Source organism: Epinephelus lanceolatus, chromosome 6 (genome assembly GCF_041903045.1).
Source record: "Epinephelus lanceolatus isolate andai-2023 chromosome 6, ASM4190304v1, whole genome shotgun sequence".
In the NCBI taxonomy this organism is placed as follows: Eukaryota; Metazoa; Chordata; class Actinopteri; order Perciformes; family Serranidae; genus Epinephelus; species Epinephelus lanceolatus.
Window position 1 is genome coordinate 47407257 of NC_135739.1, and position 14902 is coordinate 47422158.

Consider the following 14902-nt stretch of genomic DNA (forward strand, 5'->3'; position numbering starts at 1 on the left):
CACTTTGTTAAGCAAACTGGGGACTTTTGCTCATGACATTCTCTGGCCTTTTTAGCTTGGTTAATGCATATTTTAGATATTTAGCTTACTGTGGCCAAAATTGTTTACAGAAACAAGAAGTTCTTCATATATCTAGCCTCCTAAATTTGCTCTCGAAGTGCACCAGATTGATGTATTTAACTTTAAAATAGTCAAACATGCCCCCGGACCCCCCTAGAAGTTCAGAGGCTCTCTCTTTTTTCACCATACCTCTGTTTGCATCACTGATGAATCCATCTTAAGGACTGTCTTTGCTTCTAATTAGAGGGAAAAATAACTGACTCTCCAATAACTGGCTGATGTTGAATAATGGCCAGAAAAGTGTTTAATACAGAATACTATGGTGTCACAGTATGGTCAGTTCATCCTTGAGTCCAAGTAGATGTTTGTGCCAAATTTGAAGAAATTCCCTCCAGGTGGTGGAAGAAGGACAAACCACATGTTTCCTTGGGCTTGTTAAGGGACAGTTTGGCTGCTTATCAGAGAGCTCTGAAGGAGGCAAAGTCTAAATATCTGTCCTCTATCATAGCTAACAGCTCTCATCATCCAAGGGTGTTATTTAATACTATAGACTCTGTCATTAACCCACGCCCCACTGTCCTGTCTGATGCTTCCACGGCAACCTGTGAAGAGTTTGTTTCTTTTTTTACTGACAAAGTGGCATCTGTCAGGCAGAATATTAGTAAAATATCTATCCCTCCTGGTGATGTGTGTGCTCCTCCTTCACTGTCTACCGTTTTCGAGTGGTTTGAGACAATTTCTCGTTTTTCACTAAGGTGGTTAATGGCGTGAAACCTACTAACTGTCCCTTAGATATTATTCCTGCCAAATTTCATTCATTCTGTTGGGTCAAGTCTCCTTGTTTTTATTAACTCCTGTCTTAGTTCAGGGTCTGTCCCAGCTGCCTTCAAACATGCTGTGGTTAGGCCCCTCCTAAAAAAACAAAACATCTTGACCCCTCTGTGCTGTCCAATTTTAGACCTGTCTCCCATTGACCTTTTCTAAGGTCTTAAAAAAAGTTGTTTTCATACAATTACAGTTATTTTTAGAGATAAATTCTGTTCTTGATCAATTTCAGTCTGGTTTTAGAGCCCGACAATGCACTGAGTCAGCACTGTTCAAGGTGCACAATGATATTGCCTTGTCTGTGGATGCTGGGAACCCTGGTACTGCTGGACCTCACAGCGTCCTTTGATACAGTCAACCATGCAGTCCTTGTATCTTGCCTAGAGCAGTATGTAGGCATCTGCAGCACCGCTCTTCAATGGTTTAGGTCGTACCTGGCAAATAGGAGCTTCTCTGTGATGATTGGTGACCTCCACTCATCACATGCATCTCTCCCTTGTGGGGTGCCACAGGGATCTATTCTTGGCTCTATCCTCTTTTCATTGTATTTGCTATCTCTGGGATCAATAATAACAAAACACAATCTGTCTTTCCATTTTTATGCAGATGATTTACAGATTTATTTGCCCATGAAACCCAATGAAAGTACTGCATTTAATAAATTACTGGACTGTATTAGTGACGTAAAGCAGTGGCTGGCATGAAACTTTCTGCACCTCAACGACAGCAAAACTGAATGTATTTTGTTTGGCACTTCACCTATGTCGAATGTTATTGCAACAAACTGTAGCACTCTAGCCCCCTTTTCTTGGGGTAACATTTAACAATTGTTTGAAATTCGATAAACAGATTAGTTCTGTTGTTAGAACAAGCTTTTTCCAGTGCCATCTCTTGGCCACAGTGAAGCCTTTTCTCAGTCGGCAGGACCTTGAGAAGGCAATTCATGCATTCATCAGTTCACGATTAGATTACTGTAATGCCCTTTATGTCGGCCTCAGCCAGTCTTCTCTTTCACGTTATAAAGGCAGTTATATTGGACAATCTTGCTGCCTTCTGGGCTTCAGGTATACAGACAGTAAAAATGTACCAATTGAATGTTAGTTGGGGATAGTATAAGTGAAAGAAATAAATGACTAATAGAATCACTGGTCATTTAATCATGGCATTTAGATTGGAATTTGTCATTTAAACACTGAAATATTCAGTATGACAGGTCCCTACATCACAGCACAAACTTGGATTTAAATTGCATGGGTGTGATTGGCCACTGGAATCTGTTCAAAGGAAAAAGAATAAAAAAAATTACTCTGCGTAACTTCAGCAGAAGTTGTAATGTAGTATTGCATAGTACAACAAGCCTGGCTTTAAAGGGAAAGTTGCGTTTTTACAACCTGGACCTTATTTCTGGTATTAAATCAGGGGCGCAGATGGGATTTTTGAACTGGGGGGGACCAAGCTGTCAGCAAATGATTCCAACTCAATTAGTTATTTTGTGTAAATACATACATACATACATACATACATACATATATATACACATTATATATATATATATTTATATATATATATATATATATTTATATGTAAATATATATATATGTATATATATACACACACATGTATATGTATAAATATATATATATATATACACACACACACATATATATATATATATATATATATATATATATATATATATATATATATATATATACATATATATATATGTAAATATATATATATGTAAATACATATATATGTAAATATATATGTATAAATGACCCGGAAGATGATGACAAGCAACTCTAGCGATTCATAAAAACATATTGGTGAAACGAACAAGTTTCGCTGCAGATAATGTGTTATTTAGAGCCTCATTGTCGGTGCCCCGATCATTCCCACTATATGGATCTACGCGGTTCTCGCAGATCTAAATATCTTCCGAAGTACTCCAAATGACACCAAACTTATCTGGGTGAGTAAACAACCGTATTTAATGCCAGAAATAAGATCCAGGTTGTAAAAAATGGAACTTCCCCTTTAAGCAGAACACTTGAAACATACGCAGCTTTGTGACTAGACAGCTGTGCTCACCACTTGCTGTGTGTGCAGTAATCTTTGATCCAACCCAGGCCCTCCTTTGTGGAGCCTGAAGTGGACACAGATGATTATAAAGATGGATTTTTTTTCTGATTGATTTCCATTTCCAAAAATAATAAAAACAGCACTCACATAGCGGCTTGTATTCACAGCCTATGTATCCCTGGTAGTCAAGGTTTTCCAGCATGCTGAACAGGTAGCTGTAGTTGAGCTCTCCGGCACTGTCAGGCTCATTCCTGCCTGGAACCTGTGCAATCTGAACATGACCTGAGACAAGACTTCTTACACTCATGTTCTGTGGTCAGTAACACCCATGAACATCATTATACACTGCTCGAAAACATTAAGGGAACACTTAAATCACACATAAGATCTTGATGAACAAATTAGTTAAGTTGAAAATCTTAATTGATGTACACTGTATAATTTGTTGAGAACAAAATGACATAACCAAGATCAATGAAAACCAAAATCATCAACCCACTGAGGGCTGGATTCAAAAATCCCATCAAAAATCAAAGTAAGGGGGCATGTTTCCAGTGTAACACTGTATTATCATTAGACTGCTATTCTGTTGTATTTATTTGTGTATGGACATTAAATATTTGTATTTGTATTAATTATTTTATCTTAAATCTTACTCACCAATTATGGGAAAATACTTGTGTATGTTTTGTGTCAGGTTTCCATCCATTATTTGCCAATGAAAGACATCCTGAAACAGTTCAGACATCTGTTAAGTCAAGATTTTCATCATATATTTTTGTTCTTTTCTTTTCAAGTTCAGACAAATTTCCAGAGCACCCACCATTTGCAGTTTTATATTTGGCTTTCCAACCTTCTCTAGTATTGCGGCAGCTGTAGACACAAAAATTAGAATGAGCCAAAATAAAAGTCATGGCAGGCAGACAGACAGACATTATGTATGCCAGACAGGAGGTGTGTTTTCCCCAAGAGAAGTGGGAGAAATAAGACACAAACACACACACTTAGGGGTGGGAATCTCTAAGCACTTAAAAATTTGTGTATGATTCAGAGAGCGCTCAATGCATCAAAATTTTTGCAGTTATCTGGTTTCAGACTCAGAAAAAAATCTCACATAGACAACTGTTCATATATATTTAAAAAAAAATCCACTCAGACTGGCTCGGACCTTGTTCTTTCCATTCAGCTGACTATTCAGGTACTTGGCTGTGGCTGACTTCCTTGCGACTTCCTCATGGTTCCCATTTGCCTGCAGGACCCCAAGGTATTTGTAGCTATCCTGAACATCTGCAATGCTGCTTTCTGGTAGTTCAACCCCCTCGGTTCTGATCATCTTCCCTCTCTTTGACACCATCTGACCACACCTATTTAGTCCGAATGACGTTCCGATGTCATCGCTGTAGATCCTGGTGAGGAGGATCAATGAGTCGATGTCTCGCTCATTACTAGCAAGCAACTTGATGTCATGCATGTAGAGAAGGTGATGGTGACCGATGGTTGCTCCACTTTGCAACCGGTAGCCAGCCACATACGTACATACATACATACATATTTGTGGAATTAGAATATACTGAATGAATGAATGGAAGTTTAGGTTTAGGGTAAGGAGATGATGGGGTGGTTGTCTGGCAACAATAAAAAAAAATGCAGCAAGTGTTTTTTTTACGAGTTGCATTCAGTTAAAAAAAAATGCTGTTCTAACAGTTGATTGGGCTGCTTGAGATTAGCTGATGTAGCTGGGATGTGAGCTTCTGTCAAGCTGTCATCTGTCTGTGGCTCAGTCGACGTGATGTATCTTCTGCTGTGCAGAGGACTGTGGGTCAGAAAAACCAGAAAAGCATGCTTGCTTGCATACTGCAAAATTCATCCGGATGTAGTAGAACATCCTGTTATTTTTGGCACACTGCATTTGACATACTATGTATTGGTACATACTGAATCTTTTTTTTTCCCATACTAAATAGTATAGTGGTGTGGATATTCGAATGCACCGGTGGTCTTACCCTGATGAGGGGAGTCCAGAAAATACCTGGGATCTGTAATCCTTGTGTTGATTGGTTCAATCAAACCAGTGATTCCTTCCTGTGAGAAACAGTGACAGTAGCCTGACACAATTTTTTGAGGGTGATGAGATGTTTAACTTTAAACACTGTCAGACACATTAAGCAATGCAACAACTAAATGAATACTACAATATCCATGTACTGTAACACTGCACTGCAGAGAAATGCATCCTAACAGGATTGTGATGTGACATCAACACACTGTTACGCTAACACTGGCATGTTTTGTAATGCTTACTAATTATGTAACAAGCTTTGTTATGGTTTTGGACAGTTATGTGGTTACATTTCAGATTTTGCAGATTTAAAGAGGCAACCGATAGCATCTTTTCCTAAATATATCATTATGAAAATAATGTGGGTTGCACAGGGTAGTGACCACAGTAAAATCAGACTATCAGCGTTTACATAGGTTACTTAGTGGCTTTGCAATCTTTGTAATAAGCTTCTGCCACCAGGGGCAAAATTTCATGGAAAGACTCTGCTTTACAGCAGGAAACGCGTTATGTATTGCGAAACTGGTCGGTCAGCCAATCAGGGACTGGAGCTGGTCCTTATGAGGAGTTGGGCATGAGATAGTTGAGTCAGGAGCACAATGGCAGACGGACAAAGTTTGGAGACAAGTGAAAAATGGCCTAGCAAAAGAAAACTAGCTCCTCTGTCTGAGGAGGTAAAGAGCAAAAAGGAGAGTGATAGAAGAAGAGGAAAAACAAGAGTAAACCTCAGTCAGGCGTTCAAGAGATGGAGGGAGCTCCGTGACCAAAGAGGCTTCAACACCGGTGTCCAGCTAGCTTTCTTTCTAATGGATCAGTAAGTAACACGGCTGAATGTTAGCTAGCCGAGAGAGGACTGTACTGTACTGGCTGCTAGTTCATTCCTAGCTGGTCAGCATCGCAAATCACCACAACCAGGGAGCGGGTAGCGAGTGTTGGTCGGCTGACATCCTCGTTGCCATTCTATGGCAGCCCTCGGACAGTGATACCCCCCTCCCTTCCTTCTGTTCTCTTCTCACGGAAGCAGCTATCCACGGACATCGCCCAGCTAAGTTACACCCAGCTAAGTGAACACTGGACTTTTCATTGCAAAGGCCTTAGACTGAGGTGCATCAAAGTCAGTTAACGTTAGTCCACACAGCTCTCCCAAGCTGGCCTGGAGAGCAGGGAGATCATGTTGGTCACTGGCCATAAATGTGAGGGCAGCCTTCACAGCTACTGGGCACCCAGCATCTCCGACCGGGAGAGGTGGAGTAAAATCCTCTCCTCCACTCCCATTTGTCTGGTGAACGCCTCTCCTCTGTCAATACACTCTGCCAGCAATTTAATAATATTGATGCCAGTTGTAACATTTGAATGTTTTAGTAGTAAGCCATGTTCTAAGCGGGATAATGTATAGTGAGCCAGTGACAGTTGAAAAATAACTCTGCTGCGCGTCCATTCCCTTGTTGGGAGTTATTTTTCAACAGTCACTGGCTCACTATACATTATCCCTTACGTGTCTACTGTTGTTTGTACTGATACTGTACATATTGGTATCATTTACTGTGAGCTGTTTGTACTGGTACTGTGCATTGTAGTATAATTATTTGCATTACGATTTGTTTTTTCTTCAGATAAATCTGATGATTGTTGCTCGGTCTCTTTACTCATTTATTTAGTAGAGTGTCCACACACCTTCTCATTCTACATATACATAGTGGTATACTGGTGGCTTTACAGCCTACATTTTATTGATTATCTCTGATCCCCACGGTCAATTTGGTCGTTGTGACAGTGCGAGCAACACCGCTGAGGCTAGGTGGCACCAAGCTAAAAAAAAAAATAAACGAATCCTATCTGTTGCCTCTTTAACAACTTTATAATTTTTTCAAATATTACAATACTGTTTAACATTGTGGTCAGTTCATTCATGTGCATGACTAATGTAATCAAAATCACAAATTAGTGATGGGTACTCATGAATGTTTTTTCCTCTAAGACTTACATTTCTCATTCTCGGGGTGTATTGTATAGTATCTCCTGTAGCATATCAAATTCCTGTAAATATCAGTTGAATCATATTTAATATCTTCCACTTGTTTTAATCTTCCATAGTCCTTTGTCTTTGCAGTATCCCACTAAATTTCTGTAGAAATCCAGTTTCACCACATTCATACTGCCAGGAGTTGTAATGTTGGACAGAGAAGGGCACCAACCTTTGATAGGATATCAGCAGCATAGTTTAGATTCTGCACAAAGATGGATTCCATCTCCTTGGCAACCGCTGTTCTGTGTGAGCCCCCAGGAACCCTCCCTGCCATCAGGTGGATCCTGAGAAATTCATGGCAAATACTTCATACACATATGCAAATCTGAAAAATTAAAATCCTTTTATTTAAAAACCAAAATTGCACCTATTATGGCCAAAAACTGTGAAAACGGAAAATACTGTTGAATTGTTACATGTCCGACGGTCCTTGAACACATCATGTGTGACGAAGGCTTCCATTAAGTAACACAATCAAATCTAAGCTTAAAATAGTGATATTTCATCAGAATCACTGGAAAAGTCAATGTTACTCAAAGTAGCAGGGAAAAAAAGCTGAACACACCTGATACTAAATGTCTGTACAGGTGAATAAGTGCTGTGAATGGAAAGAAGTGTACACTGAGATCAGACCACTGCATCTGCGGTACACATTTAATTTCAGGTAAGTAAAATCAGCTAACAAGTGAATCATAATGAAAATACATGAAAGTGATAATTTTCTTTGGAGTAAAAAGCTTGACATGTCTTTATCTATGATGATAGTCAATGCTTTTGAGTCAAATTGGTTGCAGGCCATGAAGAGACCTGGATACAGCATTAGAGGTGGGGCCCTTTTCATTCCTATTAATGTTGCTAAGTGGCACAGGAAGCCAAAAAAGCTCTGTTTTGTGTAATAAAATTACCTGAATTGGGATAAAATTAATTAATCTTGCAGCTCTTCTAGACTTTCCAAATGGATCAAATCCTCATAGCGGAATGAGTCAATACAGGGTGGTTTCGAAGCTCAAAAAAATGTATCCACTGATTTACAGATATAAATGATCTCTTTCACAATATATGTGTCTAGGGGAAAAAGTCTTTTTGGACCCAGTGGCATCATGTGGCAGACCAGGAATCTTTGGACACAACAAAAACTGGCCTCGGATCCCAGCACACTTCTTGGGGACTGAGAGCGGGACAGAGCAGGGACCCCCTACTGCATTACCACTACTGCTATTATACAAGATTGAGTTCCACTTGAGATAACAGGCCTTTTTCACAGCAGACATTTGGACGTGTCATAGGAGGAAAAGCACAGAGGAAACTCATACCATCAGGCTCGTTCGAGATGAACCACCAGGGGCGATTCTAGGATCAGAGGTTTAGGGGTGCTGAGCACCCAGAGAGCTGCCCGGCCAGGCAAGATAAATTTCACTGTTTTGTACATTTTAACTCAATTTCATTCCCACATTTGTGAAAGAAAAGCACAACACTTTTTGGGAAAGTCTGTGACTAAACCATCAAATCTGATAAAGGTTATTTAAATGCTGAGTCACAGCAAAAGAGGAATGGATTGGAATCATAAAAGAAACATATCATAACCCTAATTTCTGGGGGAGGATAACTCATTTTGATACAGCAACTCCTCAACATACACATAAACAGTATGTACAGTACAGGCCAAAAGTTTGGACACACCTTCTCATTCAATGCGTTTTCTTTATTTTCATGACTATTTACATTGTAGATTCTCACTGAAGGCATCAAAACTATGAATGAACACATGTGGAGTTATGTACTTAACAAAAAAAGGTGAAATAACTGAAAACATGTTTTATATTCTAGTTTCTTCAAAATAGCCACCCTTTGCTCTGATTACTGCTTTGCACACTCTTGGCATTCTCTCCATGAGCTTCAAGAGGTAGTCACCTGAAATGGTTTTCCAACAGTCTTGAAGGAGTTCCCAGAGGTGTTTAGCACTTGTTGGCCCCTTTGCCTTCACTCTGCGGTCCAGCTCACCCCAAACCATCTGGATTGGGTTCAGGTCCGGTGACTGTGGAGGCCAGGTCATCTGCCGCAGCACTCCATCACTCTCCTTCTTGGTCAAATAGCCCTTACACAGCCTGGAGGTGTGTTTGGGGTCATTGTCCTGTTGAAAAATAAATGATCGTCCAACTAAACGCAAACCGGATGGGATGGCATGTCGCTGCAGGATGCTGTGGTAGCCATGCTGGTTCAGTGTGCCTTCAATTTTGAATAAATCCCCAACAGTGTCACCAGCAAAACACCCCCACACCATCACACCTCCTCCTCCATGCTTCACAGTGGGAACCAGGCATGTGGAATCCATCCGTTCACCTTTTCTGCGTCTCACAAAGACACGGCGGTTGGAACCAAAGATCTCAAATTTGGACTCATCAGACCAAAGCACAGATTTCCACTGGTCTAATGTCCATTCCTTGTGTTTCTTGGCCCAAACAAATCTCTTCTGCTTGTTGCCTCTCCTTAGCAGTGGTTTCCTAGCAGCTATTTGACCATGAAGGCCTGATTGGCGCAGTCTCCTCTTAACAGTTGTTCTAGAGATGGGTCTGCTGCTAGAACTCTGTGTGGCATTCATCTGGTCTCTGATCTGAGCTGCTGTTAACTTGCCATTTCTGAGGCTGGTGACTCGGATGAACTTATCCTCAGAAGCAGAGGTGACTCTTGGTCTTCCTTTCCTGGGTCGGTCCTCATGTGTGCCAGTTTCGTTGTAGCGCTTGATGGTTTTTGCGACTCCACTTGGGGACACATTTAAAGTTTTTGCAATTTTCCGGACTGACTGACCTTCATTTCTTAAAGTAATGATGGCCACTTGTTTTTCTTTAGTTAGCTGATTGGTTCTTGCCATAATATGAATTTTAACAGTTGTCCAATAGGGCTGTCGGCTGTGTATTAACCTGACTTCTGCACAACACAACTGATGGTCCCAACCCCATTGATAAAGCAAGAAATTCCACTAATTAACCCTGATAAGGCACACCTGTGAAGTGGAAACCATTTCAGGTGACTACCTCTTGAAGCTCATGGAGAGAATGCCAAGAGTGTGCAAAGCAGTAATCAGAGCAAAGGGTGGCTATTTTGAAGAAACTAGAATATAAAACATGTTTTCAGTTATTTCACCTTTTTTTGTTAAGTACATAACTCCACATGTGTTCATTCATAGTTTTGATGCCTTCAGTGAGAATCTACAATGTAAATAGTCATGAAAATAAAGAAAACGCATTGAATGAGAAGGTGTGTCCAAACTTTTGGCCTGTACTGTATGTTTCTGGAGTAAACTAGCCCCCTATAGTGAGTACCAAAAATACCAAAAATGCTGCTGCTGTATTTTTGTTGTTAAAATATTACGTTGCATCCAAGTACTGTATGGTTTTGACACTTTTCTCGCTTGTTAACAAGGGACATACAGTAAAAAAATATATATTTTTTTAAATCTCTCAAATTTTAGGGGTGCAGGGGTTCAATTTAGGGGTGCTTCAGCACCCCCAAAAATGGGCTAGAAATGCCTATGTGAACCGTGCCTTGTTTTCATTATGATAGATTAATTTATTAAAATGATTTACAGGTGATATGTAATTTCTGTTCATGGTTCAACCTCTAGTCTACATGATTTCTCATATAAATCAGCATAATCTCAGTTTGGTGCTGCAGGGCAGACCTGTCCTTTCAACTACAGAGACTAAATAAATTGTGTTTGACAATAAGGTTCACATTTTCAGAGGAAAAAAAAGACAACAACAATCCGTACAGATGTTATTTTAAGAATTCTCACATCCCACTGACCACAAGTCTCTGTGATACTAAACAGGCTACTTCAATAATTAAAACAGTCCAGTGTTAAGAACCACGGCCGATATATTAAAGTTGCCTTCACTCGGCCACGCCTCACCTTGTACAGTTCAACGCTCTGGCATACTTCAGAGCCTGATCCAGACCCTGTCTGAACTCTGCCTCTCTGCCTGGAACTGCTCCCAAACCAAGTTCACCCTTCTTAGTATTTCCTGCAACACACATATACCTTATCATCATCCTCTGAACATTGCTAAGCATTTCAGTGGTTGAAGTGAAAGGCTGCTGACTGAAGCTCGGTGTGTGTGCTGTGTAATGTTACCAGGCGGGGTGTTGATGAGGACTACCTCCACTCCTGTAGCCTCTCTGGCTCTCTGAAGCTCCTGCAGGTCGGAGTCGTAGAGCCAGGCTGCCTCCACCGCCTGAAAGCCAGCCGAGGCAGCCGCGTATATTCTCTGACTGAAATCTGGGAGCTCCGTGAACAGCCACGAAATATTCGCACACAACTTCAGTGGAGCCATCCTGAGTTTTCAGCCAGGGCAATGACCCTACGTTCAGGGTCCTTCTCATTATTCTTACGTGCGCTTGCCGCCTTGCCCGCCTTCTTCCTTGTCCCATGCCCCGGAAACTGTTCCCGCTCCGCCATCGTGAGGGCAAAGAGCATGGATACCAAGAGGCGAAGCTCAATAGAACAACAGACTCGCCCATGGTTTCGTCCTACCGCCGCCATTTTGGACTGTCAGCAGACCGCAGCAGACCCGCTTGCATACAAAAACACACAGACAAACTGAAGTATGTCGCTATTAATTATGCTTACAATGCTACTCACCTCGTGATAGCTTGGTCACAGCTGCTTTTTCACGTTTTTGTAAAGCAAAATATAGACTTTAAAAAAAACGAAGAAAAACGGCCTAGATGGCATCTCTACATATTACATCCACTTAAGAGAAGATTAACTTAATTACTCCTTCAAAATCACTGTAATTACTGTCTGTATAGCAGACGGGGGGGGGGCGGGATTGTTTTCCCCCTCGGCTCTAACCGGCTGTTACATTACATTTGTGGGCGTTCCCGTTGTTGCCGACGTTACGTCCCAGTGCATTAAATCAAACGCACCGATCCCCATAGCAACCGCTGTATTTCGGAAGTAGAAGCGCATGCGCACTCACGTACTGCTGAGTGAACTCTCCGGTCGTTAGATCATAAGCAGTTTCTTTTCCGAGCTGTTCTGTATCGTTAAAATTGAACAAAATAACACGAAACACAACTGCTTACTCTCCTACTGATTTTAATTGGGACATTTTGCAACGAACGTAAAGACATTAAACGTGTGGAACACGTTTTGAAGGCTGGGCGCAGAAGAGACCACCGGGCTCTCTCCGAGGGGAGGGGGAGAGAAGCAGGGCAAGAGCCTTGAGGACGAGAGGGAGATGCCCGGCCAAGGCTCCGTCCAGCATGGACTAAATCACAGCACGGACAGTTCAGAAACAATTCGGAATGAGTTAAAAGCAATTTTTAAACAGACAAAGTAGTTTTCAAGACTGCATATTGCTAGCGGATCTATTTTCTGACCCAGAGTGCGGCCGTGACTGGTTCTGAATGAGGGCTTTATAGCAGGCAGCCGCTCTCCCATCTTCCTGGTACTGCGTACCGCCACAGAATCTTTTAGTGGTATACGGTATACCACAATGCAATGCGGTCGTGTTTTGTGAGAGGAGAAGAAGAACTAAACAACCACATGAGTCAGAGGTGTTTCAGTTTGCTCTGCCTCTTCTAGACTATACAAACTGGACGGTCGAGTATTACCCTTACTCACGGGGACTTTATTTAACACTTGCCGTAACTCACTCTTACAGTGCAATCTAATCTCATTGCAGGTACAACAACAACTGCGCATGTGCGGTGCTTCAACTAATGCAGTCCGTGTGTAAACAACAGTACGGAACAAACCCATTGTTACATCCCTTTTCTTTTAAACAAAATAAACAACAGTGAAAGAAAAAGATTTTCATTCTCTCTCTCTCTTTGTTCAGTCTTCTTCTGATAGCAGAATATCTTTGTGTCAACTCCTTAAACACTTCATATTCACAAATACAACATATCCTCTGGGTATAAAGTGCAACTTAACCATAGCTTTCAAACACTTACATTATAAACTCTATACAGTGTAGCTTTTCATAAACAAATAAAATTACCGTATGAAAGTTTAGGAACATTTTTTTTTCATGTCACTGTCCCCTCATTTACACACAAACTCATTTAAGTATCTAGGTTTCTGAACTACTCGTCCCGACCGTGTAATAACACTGTGATGGTTACCAGTGTCCTGTGTAGACACGGGCACCTGTGTCTCTCCTGTATCCACAGGCCTCGTTGGTGTTGGATCAACTGTCTCAGTGTCCATGGCTCGCCTGAGGTGACGGCGATTCCTTCTCAGGACACTGCCTGTGTCCAGTTCCACTTTGTAGGATCTATGACCCACCGGGGTCATCACCGTTGCTTTCTTCCAGGTTGTGTTTGGCTGAAGTGGCTGAACTCGCACACAGTCCCCAGCTCTTAGCGTCTCCATGTCCTTTGCTGTACGATTGTAGTACTTTGCTTGTCTTTGTTGGTTATGTACGAGTCCTGCTCTGATGTCCATCACCTTTGGCTTCAAAAGACTCTCTTTGGTGGGCAGCAGAGTCCTTGTCCTTCTACTTAAGAGCCTCTGTGCCGGACTTGCATTCAGCCCTTGTGTTGGGGTGTTCCTATGATCAAGTATGGACAGGTATGGATCCTGTCCAGACATTTTCGCCTTCTTCATAAGCCGCTTGGCTGTCTTTACAGCTGATTCTGCTTTCCCGTTACCTTGCGGGTAGCCAGGTGAGGAAGTGATGTGAGTGAATTCCCAATTTTGGCTGAATTTTTTGAACTCTCTGGATGAATACTGGGGCCCATTGTCAGAAATGACAATGTCTGGGATCCCCTGTCTGGCAAAGTGTGCTTTTAACTTCCTGATAACTGTGCTGGACATTGTGTCTGGGAGGTAATCAATTTCCCAAAAGTTGGAAAAGTAGTCTACTGTTATCAGATAATCTCTGCCTTCAAAACTAAAGAGGTCAGTACCCACTTTAGCCCGTGGTCTGTCTGTGATCTCGTGCGGCTGAAGTGTTTCTTTCTGCTATTTATGATCTGCTGACCTGCATATGTCACACTTTGTCACAAATGTTCTTATGTGTTCATTCATATCTGGCCAATAAATGCATTCTCTTGCCCTCCTCAAGCATCCCTCAATCCCCAGATGTGATGAGTGAATCCGTTGGGTGATGTCTCCCTGTAGTGATTCAGGGATGACAACTCTCTCTCCCCTGAAAACAAGTCCATCTTGGGTGCTCAGTTCATCCTGAAAGGAAAAGTACTGCATTATGCCAACAGGTACATCTTTCTTGTATCGTTCCCACCCTTTCTGTATGGTGTTGATCAGGGTCTGCAGCTTTTTGTCTGCCTGTGTTGCAGCACGTATCTCACTCAGCCTCTCTGCTGAGATTGGTACAAAAGCCACCATGTTGACAACCTCAATCTCCAAGTCTATCTGGTTCTTGTGGCTGTCTTTCAGATATGCTCTGCTCAATGTGTCGGCCAGTAGCATGTCACGACCTGGAACATAAGTGACATTTAAGTCATATTTTTGCAGTCTCAACAACATTCTCTGAAGTCGTTTTGGTGCATTCCACAGTGGTTTTTTGATGATATTTTCAAGTGGTTTGTGGTCTGATTGTACATTAACAGGTCGGCCATATGTATACTGATGGAACTTTTCCATCCCAAATACTATAGCGAGGCACTCTTTTTCAATCTGGGCATAACCCCTTTCTGTTGGTGTGAGTGCCCTGCTCACATACGCCACAGGCCTGCCATTTTGCGTCAAAGCTGCTCCCAGCCCGGTTTCACTGGTGTCGCACTGCAGTGTCAGCTCCATCTCTGGCTCATAGTATTTTAAGACCGGTACCTGTGTTATTTTGTCTTTTAGTCTCTTGAATGCACTTTCCTGCACATCA

At 41.7% G+C, this 14902-nt stretch overlaps 1 protein-coding gene across 3 annotated transcripts; it reads right to left on the minus strand.

The window, feature by feature from the left end:
* Positions 1-1480: 1480 nt before the first annotated feature.
* On the minus strand, positions 1481-11484 carry hyi (hydroxypyruvate isomerase). 3 transcript variants are annotated; one of them, XM_078169087.1, is made up of 9 exons: positions 11188-11484; positions 10966-11077; positions 7225-7339; positions 4974-5052; positions 3794-3843; positions 3631-3700; positions 3118-3252; positions 2955-3034; positions 1481-2159 (listed from the first exon to the last, which is right to left on the minus strand). In XM_078169087.1, the coding sequence occupies exons 1-8, from the start codon at positions 11384-11386 to the stop codon at positions 2976-2978; spliced, it is 819 nt and encodes a 272-aa protein (XP_078025213.1). In that variant the 5' UTR covers positions 11387-11484; the 3' UTR covers positions 1481-2159; positions 2955-2975. The 3 variants fall into 3 exon arrangements, with proteins under 3 accessions (XP_078025213.1, XP_078025214.1, XP_033478682.1); XM_078169088.1 differs by having other exon boundaries at positions 2950-3034; XM_033622791.2 differs by having other exon boundaries at positions 2980-3034; positions 11188-11483.
* Positions 11485-14902: the final 3418 nt, after the last annotated feature.

What these genes read in the sequence shown, in the direction of transcription:
- hyi (XM_078169087.1), bottom strand. Translation starts at nt 11,386, where the DNA reads ATGGCTCCACTGAAGTTGTGTGCGAATATTTCGTGGCTGTTCACGGAG. An exon ending in AGAGCGTTGAACTGTACAAG is followed by an intron (nt 7,340 to 10,965) that starts GTGAGGCGTGGC and finishes TGAATTTCTCAG; the next exon opens with GATCCACCTGATGGCAGGGA. An exon ending in CAAATATAAAACTGCAAATG is followed by an intron (nt 3,701 to 3,793) that starts GTGGGTGCTCTG and finishes GAACTGTTTCAG; the next exon opens with GATGTCTTTCATTGGCAAAT.